This window comes from Nycticebus coucang, chromosome 2 (assembly GCF_027406575.1).
Source record: "Nycticebus coucang isolate mNycCou1 chromosome 2, mNycCou1.pri, whole genome shotgun sequence".
NCBI classification, from domain to species: domain Eukaryota; kingdom Metazoa; phylum Chordata; class Mammalia; order Primates; family Lorisidae; genus Nycticebus; species Nycticebus coucang.
This window is the reverse complement of record NC_069781.1, coordinates 183,658,105-183,681,867: the sequence shown is the minus strand read 5'-3', so window position 1 is coordinate 183,681,867 and position 23,763 is coordinate 183,658,105. Positions and strand designations below refer to the sequence as shown.

Sequence of the window (23,763 nt, the reverse complement as noted above, 5' to 3'; positions counted from 1 at the left end):
GGCTTAACTGTAGCTCTCTCTAATTGGGAATTCCTGGCCTTAACTGATCTTCCTGGCTCAGTCTTCCAAGTAGCTAGGACTATAGGCCCACGCCACCAAGCCCAACTAATTCTGAATTTTTTTGTGGAGATTAGGGTCTTACTGTGTTGCCTAGGCTAGTATCAAACTCCTAGACTCAAGTGATCCTTCTACCTTGGCCTCCCAAATGGTTAGGATCACAGGTGTGAGCCACCACATATAGTCAAAACTAGCATTTTAAGTGGGAGTACATGATGGTTGACACCTGACTCCTAGGACAGTCTTATCACCATGATGAAGACATTTTAGGCTTCAAAGTCCCCAGAAATAATCTCAAGAACCCCCAGGGGTCCATGGACCACACTCTAAGACCTGCTGCTTTAAATACAAAAGAGTAAGTAGGGATTAAAAAATGAGCAAATGTGCTCCGCGCCTGTAGCTCAGCGGCTGAGGCACCAGCCACATATACTGGGACTGGTGGGTTCAAACCTGGCCAGGGGCCTGCCAAATGACGACAACTACAACAAGAAAATAGCTGGGCACTGTGGTGGGCGCCTGTGGTCCCAGGTACTTAGGAGGCTGAGGCAAGAGAATAGCTTAAGCCTAAGAGTTTGAGGTTGCTGTGAGCTGTGACACCACAGCCCTCTTACTGAGGGCAACATAATGAGACTCTGTCTCAAAAAAAAAAAAAAAAAAAAAAAAAGAACAAACAATGATTCTTCAAGGAAGATATACCAATGGCCAAGGAGTGCAGGACAAGGTGGCCTGTAATACTTCGATCACCAGGAGATGTGAATCAGAACCGCAAGGAAATACCAACTCACACCCACTATGATAGCAGTTATAAAAACACAGAAAACAACACTAGTGTGAGGGCATGGAGACACTGGGAACCTTGTACACTGCTGTGGAAAACAACTTGGCAGCTCCTCAAAACCTCAAACACAGAGTTGCCACATGATCCACGGCTCTGCTCTGAAGACAACTGCCCTCCCTGGTGCACTGCGGCCCAGGAGCCTGCTTATGGTGCCAGATGAAGATAGCGTGGCCTATCCACACAACACAACGTACTCGGCCTTAAAAAGGAAGGGCATTCTTACACAGGCTACAGCACGAATGTATCTTGAAGACATTATGCTAGTGAAAGAAACTAAGCGCAGAAGGATAAATACTGTATGATTCCACTTACACATGCAGTATCTAGAGTAGTCAGATAAAAAAACAAAGATAGAAAGATAGAAAGCAGAATGGCAGGTGTCGGGGCAGGGGTGTGGGCAGAAAGAATGAGAAACTGCTGTTCAACGGGTTCAGAGTTTCAGTTTTCCAAGCTGAAAAAGTTCTGGAGATGAATGGTGATGGTAGTTACACAACAGTGTGAATGCAGGCTGGGTGCAGAGGCTCACACCTGTAATCATAGCACTCTGGGAGGTCAAGGGTGGTAGACTGCTTGATCTCAGGAGTTTGAGACCAGCCCAAGCTAGAGCGCGAATCCATCTCTAAAATTAGCCAAGCGTTGTGGCGGGCACCTGTAGTCCCAGCTACTCAGTAGACTTGATCACTTGAGCCCAAGAGTTTGAGGTTGCTGTGAGCTGTGACGCCATGGCACTCTCAGAGGGTGACAAGGTGAGACTGTCTCAAAAAAAAAAAAAAGTAGTTAATAACACCAAACTGTATACTTAAAAATGGTATATGTATTTCACCACATTTTTTTGAAAAAGTGGGAGCAGAGACAAGGAGGTTTGGCCCACAGAATAAGGTGGGATATCCCTTCACAGAGGTATAAATCAGAAACCCTAAGTAGGACACAGTCTTAAAAAATGCTATTTATTCCTTTGTGGATAGAATTTTGTGCCTTGATGATTCAAAATAGATATGTGAGAGATAAAAACATACTATGATAATTAATGATGCTTTAAAATATTTACAAATTGTGTTTCTAGCACATTTTGTTGTCGATAGACATGAATATCTAATGGGAGACCAGAAGATTAATATACAGTAACAACTTTTCACAGAAATAAAGCAACAAACTTTCACAAAATACTTTCAGGCAGAGCACAGAGGCTTGCAACCTGCGGTCACACCACTTTTGGGAGGCCAAGGATTGCTTGAGGCCAAGAGTTCAAGACTACCCTAGGCAACACAGTGAGAGTCTACAAAAACTAAAAAAATTAGCTGGGTGGGCTGGTGCACACCTGTAGTCCCAGCTACTTGGGAGGCTGAGCCACGAGCATGGCTTGAGCCTGGAAGTTCAAGGTTATAGTGAGCTATAATCCTGCTATTGCTCTCCAGCCTGGAAAACAAAGTAAAGTTCTATTTCAAAAATACTTTTTTTCAAATTAAGATATAATTCACCTACCATAAAATATTCTCCATTTACTGTGTATGATTTAGTAATTTTCAGTGTATTCATGAAATTGTACAACCATCACCACTACCCAGCTCCACAATGTTCATTTTATACTCCCAAAAAAGCAAGCCCTGTACTCAGTAGCTGTCACCCCTACCCCGCCTAGGCAGTGACTAATCTGCTTTTGTCTCTAAGGCTGTGCCTCTGCTAGACTCTTCCTATAAACCATACGGTATGCGGCCTTTTGTACCTGGCTTTTAACACCCAGCATGTTTTCAGGTTCCTGCACGTGCATGTATCAGAACTTCACTTCTGGCTGGGCCCACAGCTCATACCTATAATCCCTGCACTCTGGGAGGCTGAGGCGAGAGGTCAGGAGTTTGAGACCAGCCTGATCAAGCGTGAGACCCTGTCTCTACTAAAAAAAAAAAAAAAAAAAAATAGAAAAACTAGCCAGGTGTGGTGGGCACCTGTAGCCCCAGATACGTGGGAGTTTGGGGCAGGAGGATAACTTCAGCCCAGGAGTCTGACGCTGCAGTGAGCTACGGCACTCTAGCCTACTTGATGGAGAGTCTGTTTCAAAACAACCAACAAATGAACTTCATTCCTTTTATAGCTGAATAATTCTCCATTGTACAGACAGATCCCCATCATCAGTTTTTGGACATTTGGGCTGTTTCCTCTTTCTGGCCACTATGAATTGTGCTGATGCCACATTGTGCACAGGTTTTTTTATGGAGACATGTTCTCACTGCGCTTGGATCCACAACTGAAGTGGAATTACTGTGTCACATTGTAATGTATCCTTAACCTTCTGAGAACAGCAAACTGAAGTAGCTGTGTCATTTTGCATCCTCACCTGCTGCAAAGGGGCCAACATGATGAACTTCATTTTTTCTTTTTTTTTGAGACAGAGTTTCACTATCTCGCCCTCAGTAGAGTGTGGTGGCATCACAGCTCACAGCAATTTCAAACTCTTGGACTTATGTGATTCTCTTGCCTCAACCTCCCAAGTAACTGGGACTACAGGCGCCACCACAACACCCAGCTATTTTTTTGTTGTAGTTGTCATTGTTGTTTAGCAGGCCCAGATGGTTTCGAACCCACCAGCCCTGGTGTATGTGGCCAGTGCCCTAAACACTGAGCTATGAATGCCAAGCATTCATTTAATTTATTTTTATTTTTTTTAGAGACAGAGTCTCACTTTGTCACCCTCAGTAGAGTGCCGTGGCACCACAGCTCATAGCAACCTCCAGCTCTTGGGCTTAGGTGATTCTCTTGCCTCAGCCTCCCAAGTAGCTGGCACTACAGGCACCCACCACAACGCCCAGCTATTTTTGTTGTTGTTGCAGTTTGGCTGGGGCTGGGTTCGAACCCACCACCCTCAGTATGTGGGGCCGGCGCCCTACCACTGAACCACAGGTGCTGTCTATGTTATTTTTAAAGTAACTTCTCTGTTGTTATTGGAGGGACTGTAAATAAACTCATTTCAGTTTAACACCAAGTTTATATAAACTGCAGGTACATAAAAATATTTACATGCAAATTTCTCATAACCAAGTAAAAGCAGGAGACATGGTCTAGAACAGCAGTTCTCAACCTGTGGGTCACAACCCATAGGAACTGTATTAAAGGGCCGCGTATGTGGAAGGTTGAGAAGCACTGGTCTAGAAAGTGGTGTGGTCGCACCATTTCATGACTACTCTGGAAATCACTGAGCTGCACACAATGAATGGACAGCACTTTGTGGTCTGTGAATTATATCTTAATTTGAGACTCAGCCATTTCCTTTTGTATTGCATCACATCTCTTTACAAATTAAATATACGGTGAAGGCAGGGCAGTATCTAAAAATAATCCTGAAACGAGTCCACTGATCAAGCTCGACCAGGCTGCAGAATGCTGCCTGGCACCCCCTGACTTTCTGACCAAGCCCTCCCACAAGGCCTCACTCCCTGATGCCCAAGCCTAGGGACACCGGCTTCCCCTCACGTCACTTCCACGTCCTGCCCTTGTCTGTCTAGGCAGCTCCCAAGAGGGAAGGCTGCGGTCTGGCAATACCCTTGCTGCATTTGTTTTGTGCTGCTGCTCTTGAGGTCTGGGTACCAGGTCAGCGGTCTGAGCAGAGATCCCGGCATAGACAGCAACCATTCTACCTCCTGCTGTGGGGACTCCCAGGCAGCTGCTGCTGACCAGCCAGTCACACTCTGAATCGCCCTGCCCAGAGACAGAGAGTGCTGTGCAGGGCAGGATGTGGTCTGTGCTGATTTCAGATGACTGCTGATACACACATGCTTGTGTGCAGAGCTTTCTCCAGTGCCTTAGTACAGACATTTGTGAGATGGGTTGACATCATTTATCCCCATACCATTATGAAAAAGGTCTTCTGCTTCAGTTTGTTTTCTTAAATATTGACACTTCAATCCCAAAGCTTTTAAAGAACTGTAACACTTTACCTCCTAAGACGCACTGTATGCTCTGTGTTCCCAGGGCGCCTGTTGATTGTCATTAAAAGGGTTCTCCACAGCCGTCACAGGACCCTCCCCCAGTGGGGCCCCATCACAGGCACACGTGATTGAGCACGCAGACAGCACAGACCAAGAGCACATGCTCAGAGGGGTGAGCCTGACCCAGGGTCAGGGAGCCCCACAACACCCAGGCTGACTCTGGGTATGAGGACAGGGTCATTCCCGCCAACTGCAGGGCAGAGCCCACCCTCTCCACCCACCCACTCTTGCATACACGGCTGTGGCAAGGTCTGCACCTCCTCGGTTGGCTCATGCGCCTCTAAGGAAGAAGTCCCGGGCAGCTCTGACCCTCAAAGACCCCCCCCCCCTTCCTTCTGGCCGCACAGCCGTGTCTGGATCCAGGAGAAAGAAGTCTGGCCTCTGGTGCAGGGGACTTTAAGGTACTAGAGAGAGTGAACACAGTATATTTTGTACCTTTAACCTGGCCTCTGAATGGTATGGAATTGGATATTGGTGGAAGTAGAGTGGACAGTGGTGTCTCATCTGGAAAAGAAGTACAGGAAGCTCTTGTGAGCTTTAGACTGCACACACGGGTGGTCACTGAGCACAGTCATCTGAGGGCTCAGAGCACAGTTAGGAGAGAGAAAAACACCTTCCTACCTGTGCAAGGAAAATGCTGAATTATCAGAAATATGCCAAAACTATTGGACATTTTCATTTATTTCCAAATCTCCCAGTACTTTACAGGGTTACGCTGCATCTGAAAGCCGGTCAACCTGAACTTTCAAACATGGTTGTGTTCAGCTGCCACTGCTGCAGCAGCTACTCATTCGCCCCATTCGCTCTGTCTGAGCAGGGGCCTGGATGTTCCCAGAGGCCTCCCCTGAGCCTCTCAGAGATCCTTTCCAACTGAAGGGCACGCTGCTGATGCATCTTGCATAAGTGGTCACTTCCTCAGGAAGGGGGATTAGGTGCCTGAACTGGTGTCTGAACACTCAGCCTTATGAAAAGGACCACGTGGTAATGACGGCTCTCATCTACATCCCGGCACAGGTGTGCTGCATGTGGGGCTAACACCCCAGGTGTAACAATGACCAGGCTGGCCCCTCCAAGGCAGTCATCAAAGTGACAGAAGGACCAAGAATAGTCCACTGTATAATGCCAGCACCACCCACCACAGTCTGGCCCCAAGAACAGCCTCGAATAGCACAGGGCCCTGACAAGGGCAGACCGCCACCAGAGCCCCCAGAGAAGCCCAGGCCAGACATGGCCCCTCGAAGGCCCCTCCTGTGGACAGTTACCTTTCATGAAGAATCGGCAGGTGGGACGAGGCCTCACCTTCCTGTCACTGGGGTCTTTTACTTCGCCTTCCTCCAGGTCATCGTCCTGAAAAAGAGGACAGTGTGTCAGCAAAGGTGGGAAGGGTCCACCCATTGGATCTGCTGTCACCAAACTATAAAGTGAAAAAGCTGCACATGGGGAACTTAGGTATTTTCAAAGACTGTGCCTCAGCCTTACCAATTCAGGTCAAGTTCCCAAATCATGGACTGCACACCTGCACAAAGCTTACCCACAAGCTCTAAGCATTACTCAAACTAAGGAGTATCAGGCAGAACACCCTGTGCACTGCATGAGGCATGTTGTGATATTCCTCCTAATTAACAACTTAGAGCATGACGTGGGTACACTTCAGGGTCAACGTCCTCTAATCTAGTCTTGGGTCAGGGAGAAAGTTAGGGACTCAGGCCAACAATTCCACCTGCCCACTAATAGGGGCCCAGGCCCACCTCGAGCTAGTTCTTAGCCCTGGGTTCCCAACTTTGGCATCAAATTTTTTTTTGAGACAGAGTCTCACTTTTTTGCCCCCAGTAGAGTGCTGTAGCATCATAGCTCAGACTCTTGGGCTGAAGCAATTCTATTGCCTCAGCTTCTTAAGTAGCTGGGACTATAGGCACCCTCCACAATGCCTGGCTATGTTTTAGAGACAGGGTCTTGCTCTTGCTCAGGCTGGTCTTGAACTCCTGAGCTCAGGAGATCTACCTGTGTTGGCCTCCCAGAGTCCTAGGATTATAGGCATGAGACACCGTGCCCTGCCTTGGCATTAAACTTTATTAAAAGAATAATCCAAGAGCTTTACAAAGACCAAAGTCTGGGTCTAGCACCACCACCCCATGCTAATGAACAGCCAAGACCCCACTACTGCTCTGCCCAAGCCACCTACTGTCCCAGAATCCTGACCCACTGGCCTGCAGCTGAGATCCTCCTCAAGCCCTGAGATCCCCCAGGGCAAGTGGACACCCAGCTGCCCTCCAGACATCCCTGGCAATGAGACTAGGTCAAGGTCGGCACATCCAGGATCAAAGATCCTGGCCACTTCCAGTGCCCTGGCAGAGCCAGCCTGAGCCCCATCCCTCAGCAGCACCACCTTTTCCAGACCTCAGACCAGTCTCACCTGGCCTGCTGGAACCTCTTCTCAACTGGGCTCCTCCAGCCTGTGCCCCACAGTGCAAATTCCTTTCTAAATCCCAAGGTGACCACATTCTTCCCTCTCTTCTGCCCTCACCATCCAACTCAATGCTTCATTTTCAGACCCTGGTGAGGCCTTCCCTGCACACCCTGCATGAGGGTCCTCTCAGCCCCAGCCCCAGCCCCTCTGCCACGTTTCGGCTGCACCTGAATGTCCTGGTGTTGCCACACCACCAGTGTCTGCCTACTCACCGCTGGGTCTCTGGTCTCTGGCACCAGCCTCTGCCTTGTAGTGAATGATCAATAACTATTTGTTGGATAACGAAATGCGGAAATCAAAACCTGGATTTATGATGACTTAACCTTTTAAAGTTTTAATATTTGCATAATTTCTGCCTTGAAAATATTTGTTATTAAAAAGTATTTTATACTGAAAAGATTCCTGAGAGCTCTATCCTTAAAAGAGCCAAGAAATTATTGTTTTTCTTTTTTTTGGAGGCAGAGTTTCACTTTGTCGCCCTCGGTACAGTGCCGTGGCGTCACAGTTCACAGCAACCTCAAACTCTTAGGATTAAGCGATTCTCTCGCCTCAGCCTCCTGAGTAGCTGGAACTACAGGCGCCCGCCACAACACCTGGCTATTTTTAGAGGCGGGGTCTTGCTCTTGCTCAGGCTGGTCTTGAACCCATGAGCTCAGGAGATCCACCCATCTTGGCCTCCCAGAGTGCTAGGATTATAGGTGTGAGCCACAATACCCTGCCTAAGAAATCCATTTTTTAAAGAAATGATCACAGAAAACATGACAGAACACCTGTCTCCTCCAGACTTTTACTTTGTATTTTCTCTTGACTACTATTCTCATAGTAATGAAGGTTTTGGTGTAGTAATCATGTCGTACTTTATGTAGGCTCAACTTTAACTTCAGGACATATTCTCTCTTTGTTGCCATGACAGAAAAAGAAAACTCATTTGAAAAATTAAAATCCATTTAAATCTTCCAGGTTCACTTGGAAATGAATTCACAGGAGTTGAAATGATGAGTACAGAATGATAGTTTTCACAGTCCAGGTTCAGATGTAAAGAGATGTGTTTCTGCAAAACACAGAAGCAGAAAGGAGCCACCTGGCCACTTCAGGGGGGCAAGTACTCACAAGTCACAAGTCAACCAAGCACTACTCAGCCACCAGCAACGGTCAGAGGGGTACCACTTGGCCACCAGCATTGGTCAGTAACAGGGCAGACTGGTGGTGAAGCACCCAGGACAGAATTCCAACCCCAAGGGTACAGACCAGCATCTGCGCAGCAATCAGCCATGCAGTCCTGACAGCTGCCAGGACAGAGGGCAAGACAAACATGTGGGCTGGGCGTCCAGCTTCTTTCAGTTAAAAAACAAAAACAATCACTCATTCAGCTACAAAACATCAATTTTCAACTAACCATTCATTTAGCACATTTTTAAAAGTGATGACAGATAATTGCAACAAGTTTTTAAATCTTTCTTCTTCTCTGTCACACTCTGGAAGAGTTAAGAGTCACCCTGGGCCACTCAGTAAATATGCAAATACTAACAAAAGCTGATGAACAAAAAAACATCTGTTCCACTTGCCAGAAGTGCCAAAAAAAAGTCCATACATAATTTTTGTGATATCTGGCACCACAGATAAGCAGAACAGCCTCACATGTGGCCTGTGGGCCAAAGATTGGACATCCTTATTAGACAACTCAAGAAAGCGTTCTAAAGCCAGACCCACAGGGCTGCTCAAGGCTGTCATACCTCATGTGCCACACAGGAGCATCCTTTAGGCCTTCTGCCCATGTGATCTGGACCACAGATGCAGGTGGCAGAGGATACAAGTAGAGGCTCAAGTAAGCTGGTGGGTCTACAAACAGGACAGCACCATAAAGCTGTCGGCAGACCCTGCTCGGCAGGCCAAAGAGCATCACATTAACACTGAAAGGGGTGGGGCACAGGCCTGCAGTCTGCCTGGACCTGAAGGACAGTCACGGTGCTGAGCACACCTTTCCCTGGTGCTTCCCCACAGCAGGGCAAATGTAAACGTGGGTGAAGGGTGGTACCACTTCAGCCTCGTAAGTTTTACACAACACACACACCAGGCAAAAAGGTCTGGGTTCAAGCCCTAAGTCTGGCAGCACAGAGGCGTGACTGCGGACACATTCCTCAGCCCGTGGGGCCACCACCTGAGCCTGTACAAAGCGCAAGACCCAAGGACTTGATGAACGATCAGTCCTGCTGTCACCACTGTAATGGAAAAGTCTTCACTGGTAACAGGCCAAATACGATTCTCCCTGAGAGCAACGATACAAGAGATTTTCACTTTTTATTTTTTTTAAGACAGATTCTTGCTTTGTCCTTGAGGCTAGAGTGCAGCGGCATCATCATAGCTCACAGCAACCCCTAACTCTTGGGCTCAAGCAATCCTCCTGCTTTAGCCTCCCGAGTTACCCAGACTACAGGCACCCACTTCAAACTCCTGGGTTCTGATGATCCTCCAGCCTCTCCAGTGCTGGGATTACAGTACCAGGCCCAGCCCACTTCCTTCTTTCTGCAGATTCTTCTTTTCTTTCTTTCTTTTTTTTTTTTTTGAGACAGAGTCTCATTTTCTTGCCCTGGGTAGAGTGCTGTAGTGTCATAGCTCACAGTAACCTCAAACTCTCAAGCTCAAACAATTATCTTATCTCAGTCTCCTGAGTAGCTGGGACTAAAGGGCCTGCCACAACACCCAGCTATTTTTTTTAGAGACGAGGTCTCACTTTTGCTCAGGCTGGTCCGGAACCTGTGAGCTCAGGTTATCTACCCGCCTCGACCTCCCAGAGTGCTGGGATTACAGGCATGAGCCACTGTACCCGGCTTTTATTTTTTTTCTTAAAAAAAAAAAGATCATGGATTTATATTAATAAAACAAGACAGAAATTATTCCACACCAAAGTTTCCTGAATGAGGCAGGTAAGGAAAAGCCACCACATGGGGCTGCTGCATCAGAGGCAGCTGAGCACTGGGGCCCAGGCTCTACCAGGCGCTGCCACCTGGGCCGTACACTACCTGCTTGGAACTGGGGCCCCTGGCCCATAAGACGGGTGTGGAAATATAGGTCCATAAACCCCTCACCCAAACCTGTAGTGCTAGACATATGTTTTAGGAATTCAGAAATATTCTGACTATAGAAAGGTGGTTTAGCAGTTTAAAGGAGCATCCTGTAAGGTCACCTCACCCTCGTGAGGCATGGACCACGAGAGGAGCACAGGAGACCATGGCCAGCTTGAGTCAGCTTGGGCCAGGTTTGCTATCAGGCAGGTAAGGAAAAGCTTGGGTTCTTAGAGCTTCAGGGTTTTCCCAGCTGCAAGGAAGGACTGTGGCCTGTACTCTTTGGGGGGCTGTGGCAAAGAAGCCAAGCTCCGGGACATAGGAGGCCTCTCAGCCCTGCTGGTGATGCACTGACAGGCCCTCTCCCCAGCACCATGCAGGCAGCTGCTTCCTGCGCTTCAGTGATGGAAGGACAAACACATTTGGAACCTTATCCCACAACACTTCATGGAAGAGTGTACATAAGGAACGCTCTACCTGACCAGAGTGGAAACCCAAAGCCATGCCAGCAAGCGGAATAGTTCTCTGAAGATCTTGTAAGTCCAGACATAAGAGGAATGTGCAGATTTGAATAGGAGAAAATATAAAGTGCCACATACAGAGAGAATGCTTCCAAGTATTTCTGTGTGTGGGTGGATTAAGAGCTACTGATTGTAACCCAGGGGTCACGTGGACTGCCCACTCGGGACACGGGCCCACTGTGCTGGTGCCCCTGCGAGGCCACCCAGCAAGAGGGCAGGAACAAGGTATGTACCTGCCCAGAGAGACGGCACACCCAGGTGGCCGAGATCTACCCATCAGATGGGGCAGCCACAGAACAGGGAGATGAGTAGAGAGGACAGAAAAAAGCCAAGCCTCTTGCCTACAACTGCAACGCAGAGAACCATGAAGATGAGCCCTGCTGCACACCAAACCCCAGAAGGGAGGGTGACTCTGGTGAGAAACTAGCCAGAGGGGCAGGAGAGAGACACCCCCCTCCCCATGGCAGGAAGGGGTCAAGGCAGGCCCTATGCCCTTTCCTGAGAAGTGGAAATAAGGCCACACTGTACCTGGCTCTTCTGTGGCTCCTGGAGCACGTCAGAGACCAGTGACTGGAGGCTCAGCTGGCAGGGACAGTCTTGCTCCACAGGCCAGGTGCCAAGCAACTGGCCCACAGTCCTGGGCAAGGCATTTGTCCCTTACCTCAGGCAGGTGGCACTTCCAAAAAGGCACCTGCCCCTGCAGGGCACCCTGGAAGCACACCACCAGGCTGGGGCAACTGGAGGCCTGGAGACAAAAGGTGCCTTTAGACAATGTAAGTGCAAGGGCTCTTTGTACAAATTGATGTCTCAATCAAGGCAACCATGCCCTATAATCAGTCCACCTGCCACAATATTCCAATCTAAAAGGGGAAAGCAGGGACCTGTGCCCTGAGGGAGAAAGTGCCATGAAGTTAGACACAGAGTAAATTAAACGGCTTTCTACACCTTCCCACCTGCTCCCTACCTACAGTTGTGAGAAGAGAGGTCTTATAACCACACACTCGCCCCACAGAGTTCTGGTCTTAAGAACCAACGTTAAATGAGCAGCACCTTGAATCATGAATACTGAGCCTGGCTGCTGCAGAATGGCTGCTGGAGCTGGTGACAACCTAACACAGACCAGTGCACGCGAGCCAGTGCGCTGCTGAGCGTGTGTGTGGTGCAATGATTCTAGATCAGCCACCTCACCACCCCCGTGAGGGATCCACACACCTGGGCCACAGCTGCCTTCTTGGGCACATTGGCCCACTCGGCCCTCTCTCAACCTCTCTGCACTTAACAGCTCTGAAAGGTGCTGCTCAATAGGACTTGTGGCTGTTTTCTAAAAGCACCTCATAATTAAGAGTTCTTTCCACAGGACTTTATCTTCCATAAAAGCCCAACCTACCATGTCTATAGTCACACATTACTTGTGGCACCGGTACCTCAGCCTAAAGGCCAGATTAAGTTACAAAGAAATGTGATGGGAGGGAGTGGGCAGGGGATGCGGGTCACAGTGTATGGCACATCTCTTGGGGGCAGGACACAATTATAAGAGGACTTTATCTAAAAAATGCAATCTGTGTAATCTAATTTTGTACCCTCAATGAATCCCAAACAAACAAAGAAGTTATAGCTTTATCAGAAGCTGTGTCATGCTGACACATGGCTCAAGTCTATCCAGCCTTTTCCAGGGTCTTTTTAGGAATGCACCCAAAGAGACCTGGCCCACATGGTACCCTCTGCAGGGGACAGGCTAAGGGGCAAAGGTAAAAGTGCTTAGAAGAGCAGAGAAAACTGAAAGGAAATCTCATTTTTTTAGCCTCGAGAATCTAACAAGAGCTGGAAACCCCTGAGAATCAAGTTGAGATCTAATTCAGAATGTCACTTAAAGACAGGAAAGACAAGAAGTGACCTCTACCCTTAAAAAAACCAAGAAAACAAAAATAAAAACTGGTCCCTAAAAAAGTAGGGGCCAGGAATTTTAGTCACCCCAACCTGCAGCCCCAGGAGCTGGCTGCCATCAGCCGGGATGGTTCCCTGCAGCCTGGTCCTCACTCTTGCCTTTCAGCTTGCCCCTCCTGGTCACTACGGCAGCTGGCACCAAATCAAGCCCATGAAGAGTCCTCCCCCAGCCCGGAACTGGCCAGTGTCCGGCTAGGCCATACTCACGTCTATCTCCCCATCATCGATTTCTCCATCATCATCCTCTTTCTTTTTCTCCTTGGCAGCCTCCAGGGGTTCCTTTTCTCCCACGCTTTGGGCACCAGCTGTTCCCTCCTCCGTGGGAGCACCTTCACCCTTGTCCTCATCATCCTCGGGCCCAGCCTTCTCAGCCTCATCCTCCTGGGCAGCGGGAGCCGGCTCCTCAGGGACCTCCTCGTCGTAGTCTAACTCATGCTCATCCAGCTCCCTAGTGACCGAGGAGGCCTCGTCCCTGAGGTCACTTGTCCGGTCTTCTTCCCCCTCATCCTCACACAGGGAGCTGGTCGGGCCTCTGCTCAGCTCGTTGGCCTCAGAGTCCTGATCCTGGGACTTGGGCTCACTCATGTGGTCCTCCTCTTCAGAGTGATTCCCCTTGTCCTCTTGATTTGGCCCCCTGGCTGCATTTTCCTCATCCTCCAAATCAGAAGCCCGCCCCCCAGCTCTGTCCAAGTCCTGATCAGACCCGCTGTCCCTCAGAATGTCATCGTCCGAGAGCCCCTGCGGCTGCTCTTCATCCTCTGGAGAGCGAGGATCTCTTTCAGGGCTCTCGGCCACATCCATCGGTACCCACGGTTCTGCAAAAGAGAGAACACAGATTCACAGCATTTAGCAAAATAGCAAGTTAGCCTGTCCTGGTCTTCCTGGCTGAAAGGTGAAGCAAGACTTCTACTCTGCACAGAAGGCCTGCAGGAAAAGGCAGGCCCTAACTCAACTGCACAAGGCTGGATGCTGCTCAACTGAGCTGGGTCCTAAATGCCTCCTTGCTTTTGGCAATCTGGCAGAAAGAGATGTGGCCTGGCGTACCCCTTCTCCTCTCAAGGGTAGACCACACAAGTTAACAGAAAGTGAGCAGTAAGATACGGGTTGTAAATGATGTCTGTTTGATTTTTAAGAATATTTCCTTCTGGGCATGGTGGCTTATGCCTATAATACTGGCACTCTGGATCACTGATCCACTCGGATGGATTGCCTGAGCTCAGGAGTTCAAGGCCAGCCTGAGCAAGAATGAGATTCTGTCTCCACTAAAAAGAGAAAAACTAGCCAGGCGTTGTGGTGGGTGCCTGTGGTCTCAGCTACTTGGGAGGCTGAGGCAAGGGAATTGCTTGATCCGAAGAGTCTGAGGTTGTTGCTATTATACCAGGGCACTCTACCCAGAGCAACAGAGTAAGATTCCATCTCAAAAAATAAAAAAAATAGAAAAAAATAAAAAATTTGCTTTTGAAATGCAAGATAATCTGCATGATCATTTTTTCTGGAGTCATCCTAGGGACTGACACAGAAATCTAGGCCAGTGTTAGCAGTCTCCAGGTTAGGAGCCCCTTTCTGGTACTGAACATGCTTCTCTAAGCGTAGCCTCTAACTGTCTTGTGAGAATTCCTTGCGTGTCCTCTACAAATGCAGACTCCAAGGCCTTGCTGCAGCCCATCTGCTGGTGCCTTCAGCAGGGCTCAGAGGGAAAACCCTGCATTTGTTGTAGAAAAGAACGCTGACAGGAAATGTTACACAGTCACATAGCGTGCTTATATAAGAGACGGTGCCTCTGTAGAAGATTTCGTTTCTATTTCTACTAACCCAGATTTAATCATAAAGTGAATATTTTCTGGTATTTCCATCTCAAACCCTGAAGATAGTACACTGCTCCCTCTGTTTTAAAGGTAGATCACACAGTTAGGGTAAGAGCAAGTGTGCAGGACCCTGACCCAAATGGTGCAGGGAACACACCCTCACTCCCCAGCACAGGCAGTGCGGCCCTGACGAGTGGGCATGGTTTTGTGTTCACTTGATTCTTCACTCTCAGGCTGTTTCAATCTTTTTATTTCAAATAACATATGTCACAGTCACGCTGCCTGGTATCTCAAAGAAAGTGTATTCATCCCAAGACAACTCTGGGTTTAGAGGCAGCAGCAAGTCATACATATGTACACTGCATTTTATATATGTATATATAAAATGTACGCAATTATTTATTATGCATGCATATTAAATATTTATGCAATTATTATTATGTATGCAAAGACAAAATACATAACTTTTAAATGTATATTTTTAAAGGGACAACCTGTTTAAAGATGCATAGCATTAAGAGTTGGCATCTGGGGCGGCGCCTGTGGCTCAGTGAGTAGGGCGCCGGCCCCATATGCCGAGGGTGGCGGGTTCAAACCCAGCCCCGGCCAAACTGCAACAAAAAAGAAAAATAGCCAGGCGTTGTGGCGGGCGCCTGTAGTCCCAGCTACTCAGAAGGCTGAGGCAGGAGAATCGCCTAAGGCCAGGAGTTGGAGGTTGCTGTGAGCTATGTGATGCCACGGCACTCTACCGAGGGTAATAAAGTAACTCTGTCTCTACTAAAAAAAAAAAAAAAAAAAAGAGTTGGCATCTGAACCTATAGTTGAACATACTTCTTTTTTTGCTATTAATAGAAATTAAAATTGTACATACATTAAAACAAATTACTTAAAATTCACCACTTTATAAAAACATGTATAAATTTACAAACCAATCCATTCTGTCAATTAAAAGTAGATAGTTTTCAGATGGCACCTGTGGCTCAGTGAGTGGGGTGCCGACCCGGGTGGTGGGTTCAAACCTGGCCCTGGCCAAAATGAACAAAAAATAGCCGGGTGTTGTGGTGAGCGCCTATGCTCCCAGCTACTGGGGAGGCTGAGGCAAGAGAATCGCCTAAGCCCAGGAGCTGGAAGTTGCTGTGAGCTGTGATGGCATGCACTCTACCAAGGGCAATAAAGTGAGACTCTGTCTCTACAAAAAAAAAAAAAGTAGATAGTTTTTGGTTCAGCACCTGAACATAGTGGTTACAGCGCCAGCCACATACCCCGAGGGTGGCGGGTTTGAACCAGGCCCGGGCCAGCTAAAACAACAATGACAACTGCAACAAAAAATAGCTGGCCGTTGTGGCGGGCACCTGTAGTCCCAGCTACTTAGAGGCTGAGGCAAGAGAATCACTTGAGCCCTAGAGTTTGAAGTTGCTGTGAGCTGTGATGTCATAGCACTCTACCAAGGGCAACACAGTGAGACTCTTGTCTCCAAAAATAAATAAATAATAAATGGGAATATAAAAAAAAAGTAGATCGTTTTGAAAATAATTCACTTTTTAGTCTTCTAACTATACTGTCCAGTTAATACCCAGAGGTAGGACTGCTAGAAGGAATTACTAAAAAGTTAGCCCCCAAATGGAAAGTGGGACATCGGGCAGGCTACCCTAAGGTCCTGAGCTCCCTGCAGGGCCTTGCCACACAGAATGTTCCCACAGCCACGGGCACAAACAAGGTTAAGGTGCTGCAAGGACAGCTGCCCCTGCTGAGCCTCTACACCTGCACTGAGCAAGAATGAACACATGTGAAGTTGTCACAGCAGCAAGTCGGGGACTCAGTGACAAACCAGCAATCCCTCCCATCTGTACTGAATATTCGATATTAATAACATCCTATACCTCTCTTGGTACAGCTTTTATTACATTGTGGATCTTAAAAATTTCCCCAGAGAAGAGCAGGGACTTTGCATCTCCCAGCTGCCTAAGTGTAGCATGTGGTACCAAGCAGGATGTCATCATGCTGAACTGGTTACTAAGTATTAAAACCTGACAAATTCCGATTCTCAACCTAATAGCAACCTTGTAATCAACTGTTACACAAAACTGAATGCCCCCTCAAATTAGCTTAAAAATCACACTATTGATAACTCTCACCCAAGACTACTGCTGGTTTTGCAGCATACTATGCCGCACTCAGCAATGCTTTGCACAGACACTCATAACCTGGGAACAGCCCTTTTCTGAGGCCCACGTGCAAACTGGTAAGCACTTTGGTTTCATCACCAATATTAGGCACTTTTTGTGGTTTTTGGCCGGGGCTAGGTTTGAACCCACCACCTCCGGCATATGGGACCGGTGCCCTACTCCTTGAGCCACAGGCGCCGCCTGCCAAACTGATTTTTGTATTTTGGTAAGCTTGAAATAAAATCCTAAAGAAATTAAAAAAAGGGCGGCGCCTGTGGCTCAGTGAGTAGGGCACCGGCCCCATATGCCGAGGGTGGCGGGTTCAAACCTCAGCCCCGGCCAAAGGGCAACCAAAAAATAGCCGGGCGTTGTGGCGGGCGCCTGTAGTCCCAGCTACTCCGGAGGCTGAGGCAAGAGAATCGCTTAAGCCCAGGAGTTGGAGGTTGCTGTGAGCTGTGTGACGCCACGGCACTCTACCTGAGGGCGGTACAGTGAGACTCTGTCTCTACAAAAAAAAAAAAAAAAAGAGTTCCTAACTCCCATTATCTGAACTAATTCAAGAAGTGGGCCAGTCAACAGCAGGGAGGCTGCCTTCCATTGTGCAGCTTTCTTTATGGCACCCAGGATGGTGCAAACGGTTTAGGATTCTGCATGAAAACCTAAACCCCAGATCTGCTGCTTCCTGGGTCTAGGATCTTGGGTTCACTCATTCAGTGAACTTGCCAGACCTCAGCTTCTTCATCTGAAATATGGGGACAACAGTATTCACTTTATGAGACTGTTAGAACGACTCGAAGAGATTCCTCTGATAATTCACCTGGAACATGCTCAATACCTTTTAATTTAAGTTGAATTAACATGAAGATGAGCAGATGTAATATTCAATTTACACTCATCACATTCCTATCACTGCTGTCAGGTTCAGTCCAAATCTCCTAAGCACTTGGGAGTAATTTATTCATTGTTTCATTCAACAAATACCTAATACTTAACATTATTAAAATGATTTCTGCAGGGCGGTGCCTGTGGCTCAAGGAGTAGGGCTCCGGCCCCGCATACCAGGGATGGCGGGTTCAAGCCCAGCCCCAGCTAGAACTGCAAAAAAAAAAAAAAAAAAAAAATGATTTCTGTAATAAACCCATAGCCACCAACATTTGCTGACAACCTACTGTCAGGCACCTAATTATATCCCCACATCATTTTGAATTCTCACGACAATCTTCAAAGTAACTGTTGCCCCCCCCAGATAACCTAGGCTACACATGACTGCAGTGCAAACCTGCTCTCCATGCTCACGCTCTAGCACAGCTCCCTGCACTGGGAGGAGTGCATCTGCTCCCGACTGGGAACTGACACCACCGGCAGCCACTGTTCTACAGGAGAGTGGGCCCAAGCTCCAAACTGATTTTATAAATTCTTTTTGGAAACACATCCCAGGCATAAATTGGGGACTTCTATTAACCAATAGATTTTTGCCATCTTTCTTTTTTTCCCCTTTAAAGTGTTGTGCTGGTCCATCTATACTATCTCAGCCCCTTGACAAGCAAATACACACGTTTTCATAAAGATGAACAAATTACTGTATGACCTATAGAGATTATTTTATTGTATTTTTTTGAGACAGAGCCTCAAGCTGTTGCCCTGGATAGAGTGCCGTGGCATCACAGCTCACAGCAACCTCAACTCCTGGGCTTAAGCAAGTCTCTTGCCTCAGCCTCCCTGGTAGCTGGGACTACAGGCACCTGCCACAACGCCCAGCTATTTTTTTTTTTTTTTTTGGTTGTAGTTGTCGTTGTTTGGCAGGCCCAGGCTAGATTCGAACCTACCAGCTCTGGTGTATGTGGCTGGCACCTTAGCCGCCCAGCCGACCTAGAGAGATTATTAGTTAAAAAACAGTGACGACTATATGGTGATCCAACAGTGACATCAGTCATTTATTTTATGATTTTTAACTTGTCTAACGTTCAAATATTAGGCACTTAAACTAGACATGAATCCAATAAAAGAAACCCCCCAAAGGTACACCATCTTTATACTGAGACCACAGGAAATGATGACACTGGAACCCCAAGAAGCTATCGGACTGTGGCACGTAAAGTACTTCCTGGACCTGCATGTTATCCAGTTTGACTTAGAGGAATTACTTCAACATTCCAAGGCTACAAAGTCAACTTTTTCTGCCTGTTGAGGCAGTTTACAACACTCACCAGAAGGTGGTGGGAGAATGGCAAGTCATTCTCCATGTCAGTGCTGACTTTCAGGAATCAAGGATGCCTTGAGAGTCCAAGGAAGGGCAAGGTTCCTCTTCCTAGAAAAGCCTAGACATGCACAACTCATCTTCCACTTTAGGGAGTTCTAAGCCTCTGGAGGTCCACCCATGGTCTCAGCATTAAGAATTCTTACTCAGAAATTATACGTTATTCTACTATGTATCTATACTTCTCATACTATACGGCAACCATGTGTTTGCCAAGTCTGCTGAGAGACCCCCCTCCCCACTGCCCATAGAACATCTAAGTGGGAGGGCTCAAACATGCATCAGCAAATGGCAGGCACTTAGTAGCACAGTTACTATATGATTTATTATCTAAACTAGAACATTTCTGAGACTCAAAGGGGGCATGATTAATAATTACAGGCTGGGTGCAGTGGCTCACACCTGTAATCCTAGCATTTTGGGAGACTAAGGTGGGAGCATCACTGGAGCCAAGGAACTTGAGACTAGCCTACACGGTGAGACCCTATCTGTACAATAAATCTTAAAATTAGCTGGAGATGATGACACGTGCCTGTAGTCTCAGTTACTAGTACTTTGAGAGGCTGAGGTGGGAAGAATGCTAGAGCCCAGGAAGTCAAGGCTGCAATAAGCTGTCATTGCACCACTGCACTCCAGCCTGGACAACAGAGTGAGGCCCCCCTCTAAATAAACCAAAAAAAAATCTGACACAACAAGCATGAGCGTGGGCTTCCCTAAGCACACTGGGGCACATAGTTGCCCACAGGAGGTCCCCAATAGTTTCCTGAGGAAGAGTCCCGTGGACCTCCTGCAATTTTTTTTTTATACTATCAGAGCTACACAGGTGAACACCTTTTAGAGAAAAACATGCCAATGAATCTACCTGTTTATTAGAAGCAACCTGAGTCACACCTTGTGGTACCGAAGAGAAGGAACATCACTGGGAATCAGAAGACAGCTTGAGTTCCAGGCCCTGCTCTGTCCAGGTTAACTTGTCTCTTTGGGCGTCAGTGTCCTGTTTTGAAATTAATTCAATGTAGCAGACATCTGAAGTGTATATTTTATGGCGAGTGCTAGAGAAGGACACATAAGGCCCATTAAATATAAACACTGAGATGGGTGGAGGGTCCTCTGGCCAAGTCTTGAATGAACTCCCAAGTTTACAATTTTTGCTCAGTTTGGTCTTCTTACAGAATCACCCTGTAATTGAGGATTCTCAGCAAGATTCACGGCTAAATCCTTAATCCTCTGCTCCACAAGACGGTAAACTTGCCCAGGGAGTGAAATAATAAGTGTTCATCAGTGTTTCTCTTGCCTACTGCATTTGGCAGACAATACTTGATAAGTGCTTGTTGAATACATGACAATCTTGTTACTTGATGAACAACCTGTTGCATACCAGAAAGAAATTTAAATGAAGTGCTTAATTTGTAAAAGATGACCCACAATTCAGACAGAGCAGGTGCTATCTCCCTGCCCAGTTAAGTAGTCACTCTGGGAGGCTGCACACTGATTCTAGTGGTACTGCTAAAGCACACAGCGTTTTGGGACCTTCTCTTTGCGTGACCTCCAGAGCCTGAAGAACACTTTTCTGATGCTCTCAGTAGTGGCAAATCTTCCTCCTCCCAAGGGAGCCATTTGAGAGATGGCTGCAAGTCATTTAGTGTCTCATCTGGTTAGGTGAGGTGAGTTATCAAGCCAGGTAAGGTACCTTTTGGTCAAATGTGAGGTGCAACTATTGAATGACACTAATTTTCAAATATTACCCAAATAGGAGTTCTAAAGACATTTTGGCAAAGGTACTCCATTGAAACACAAGCATAAAATTTTAAGACAATTACTTTTAACAGACCAGTCCTTATTTGAATGTCTAAGTTTTGATGTCTGGTTAAAATTCTCATTTGCAACTTCATGGACTTAAGGTTGGTGACAAACCTTGTCCCCAAAATGACTAAACTTGACCATGAAAAAAATAAAATCTCCTTGTTAAGAAAGTACTCACCTTCAGGTGATCTGTAACTGTAATAAAATACAAAATTTGTTTTAACATAAGCAAGGCCACAGCTTACCTGTTAGCTTTCTGGAGTGATTCCACAAACCTTTCTTACGATATTTGAGCATTTCCTACCTAAAACAGGAGAGGAGTTCCCGGCTTTGGGACACATTTGACTGATTCCAGAGCAGGCTGGCCTCCACACTGTGCTCAAATGGTAAAACAACCAGGCAAAGAGTCTCCTCCCAGGGCTGGGAAGTGGGATTCCACCTCTGTCCAGGATCAGCCTGAGAATCCCAACCGCTGCACTGGGAAAGGACCACTCCACAGATGACAGGGTAGAGGCGAGTCTCAAAGGAGAAATGATGAGAGACTTCCTACACTCCCAACAGTACTTTAGATGCCAAACAACCTCTTCTTCTTTTCCCCCCCAAATACTCTAAAAGACAACCTACTCTTTTTTTTTTTTTTTTTGAGACAGAGTCTCACTATGTCACCCTCAGTAGAGTGCCCCTGGCGTCACAGCTCACAGCAACCTCAAACTCTGGGGCTTAAACAGATTCTCTTGCCTCAGCCTCCCAAGTAGCTGGGACTACAGATGCCCACCACAATGCCCAGCTATTTTTTGTTCTTGTTGTAGTTGGCATTGTTGTTTGGCAGGGCCTGGGCCGGGTTTGAACCCTCCAGCCCTGGTGTCTGTGGCCGGCGCTCTGGCCGCTGACTTACAGGCGCAGAGCCCAAAACAAACTACTCTTGCAAATGAGTTTGCTAAACAAAGCTCATTTAAAGCGATCAACCATTTTGCCTAGCAACTCACTATTCGGGAAAACTTAATTTTTAGCAGGAGCAATATTTTACGTCTTGAAGTCTCAAATTCTTCCTGCATAACAGCTGTAGTTAGCTTACATCAAGTACCCGGAACCTTATGAGGTTCCAACCAAAGAGCGCAAGGAAGTTACACTCTCCTAAGAGTACTGGCGCATGTCAGTATGACCAACCTGTGCACACTTAAAGCCGTGGGAGTAACTCCGAGGAGGCTCCAAAGAGCTCAAAGTTCCTCGAAGAACCCGTCAACAGTCGGGACTGTTCTACTCCGGAGGTGAACCTGCGAGCCTCTCACCCACCCCCACCCCCTTTGCAGGCGGCGAACATGTGCCACACGAATGGCCCGGAAGAGAAATGACAGCTTCAAGAAAATAAACTCCGCCGCAGGCGCAAGGAGCTCGCCTAGGGCGCCCCAGGGCCCATGGGGCCGTGCCTGTCTCGGCGTCCCCCTGCCCAGGCCGGGGAGCCACGCTTCGGCCCGCGGCTGCGCACGGCCGGAGCGCGCCGGGCTCCCGGGCCTCGCTCCCGCCGCCGCCGAGGCGGCCTCCTCCGCCCGCCGCCGCCCGCCCGGCCTCCCGCCGCCCGCCCGGCCCCGCTTACCTCAGCGCAAGGGCGGGGAGGAGGCCACGGCTCCGCTGGGTTTGGGGCGGCGCGGAGAAGACGTCCTTCGGCCCTTCCGCTTCTCACGGGCTCTGGCTCCAGGCGCGACGCGAGCGGAACAAACGGGCTCCACTACCCGCGGGGGCCGGCCATTGTGCGACGTCATCAGGCCGCGACGGTCGTCCCGTAGCCGGCGGGCTTCCCTCGCTCGCTCCGCCTTCACCTCTGCTTCTTTCCGGCCTCCGTGAGGCCCCGCCCCCGCGGCGCGCACCCGCTGACCCCTCGCTACGGCGCAGGCGCCGAGAGGGCTCGTTTCTGAGGGGCGGGGTTTCGAGTCTGCGCCTGCGCATTGGGCTCCTCGCGCCGGTCGGCCACGTGCTGGGTGTCGAGCCGGAGGTTGTTGGTCTCGCCCAGGGCTGGGGCGGCTCTCGGCGCCCAGCAGTTCAGAGCTGTTTTTCCGGGCTGTCTTCCGCTTTGTGGATACTTTTGAATGCTCTTGAATGCCTAGGGCCTGCGCCCATGTGACTGTCCTGGCAGGGCTTGGGTGCTGACCCAACGTCAGGACCCGCAAGCTGATGCCGGGAGGACAGAGTCTGCCCTGTACGGGCCTAAGTGGAAATGTTCTGGTCCCCGCCAGGCTGGGATGAGCCTTGTCACATGAAGACGGCTGTGGATGGAATCCTGTGTCCCCAAATCTATACGTGCAGCCCTGACCTCGCCAATGTGACTGTCTTTGGAGACAGGGCCTTTAAGGAAAGAATTAAGGTTAGATCCATAAAGCAAAGAGACCGCCTTCAGAGTGGGCGAAGATATTCGCATTCTAGGAATCCCACAAAAAGCTGATCACCAGAGTCTGCAGAGAACTCAAGCATATTAACAAGAAAAGAACAAACTCCTTAAAAATGGCGCAAGAGACATGAGTAGAAACTTTTCTCACAAAGACAGAAGGCTGATAATTACATGAAAAATGCTCATCATCCCTAATTATAAAATCCACCTTGAGGCGTCACCTAACCCCAACAAGAACAGCCCCCATCACATGCTGGCTTGAGTGGGGAGAAAAGGGAACACTTACACACTGTTGGTGGGAATGTGAACTAGAACAGCGTCTGTGGAAGAAGTATGCAGAGTCCTTAAAGAGCTAAAAGTAGACCTACCATTTGACCCTACTTGGCATTATACACATACGAAAGAAAGACTTCTACCACAGGGATATTTGCACTAGAATGTTCACCCCTGTTCAGTCACAATCAAAGATGTGGAAACAGCA

The 23,763-nt window shown here is 48.1% G+C and overlaps 1 protein-coding gene across 4 annotated transcripts in view; it reads right to left on the bottom strand.

Moving 5' to 3' along the window:
• Positions 1 to 22,693, bottom strand: part of ZC3H18 (zinc finger CCCH-type containing 18) — a 64,253-nt gene extending 41,560 nt beyond the window's left edge. The window contains exons 1-5 of one of the 4 annotated variants that reach the window (XM_053554815.1): positions 22,494 to 22,678; positions 19,959 to 20,463; positions 13,077 to 13,684; positions 6,138 to 6,222; positions 5,311 to 5,379 (exon numbers count right to left, since the gene is read on the bottom strand). In XM_053554815.1, coding sequence (XP_053410790.1) covers positions 5,311 to 5,379; positions 6,138 to 6,222; positions 13,077 to 13,670 — 748 coding nt within the window. In that variant the 5' untranslated portion in view covers positions 13,671 to 13,684; positions 19,959 to 20,463; positions 22,494 to 22,678. Of the gene's footprint in view, positions 1 to 5,310; positions 5,380 to 6,137; positions 6,223 to 13,076; positions 13,685 to 19,958; positions 20,464 to 22,493 lie in introns of all 4 variants that reach the window. The other 3 variants (XM_053554817.1, XM_053554812.1, XM_053554823.1) reach the window with 3 other exon arrangements.
• Positions 22,694 to 23,763: the final 1,070 nt, after the last annotated feature.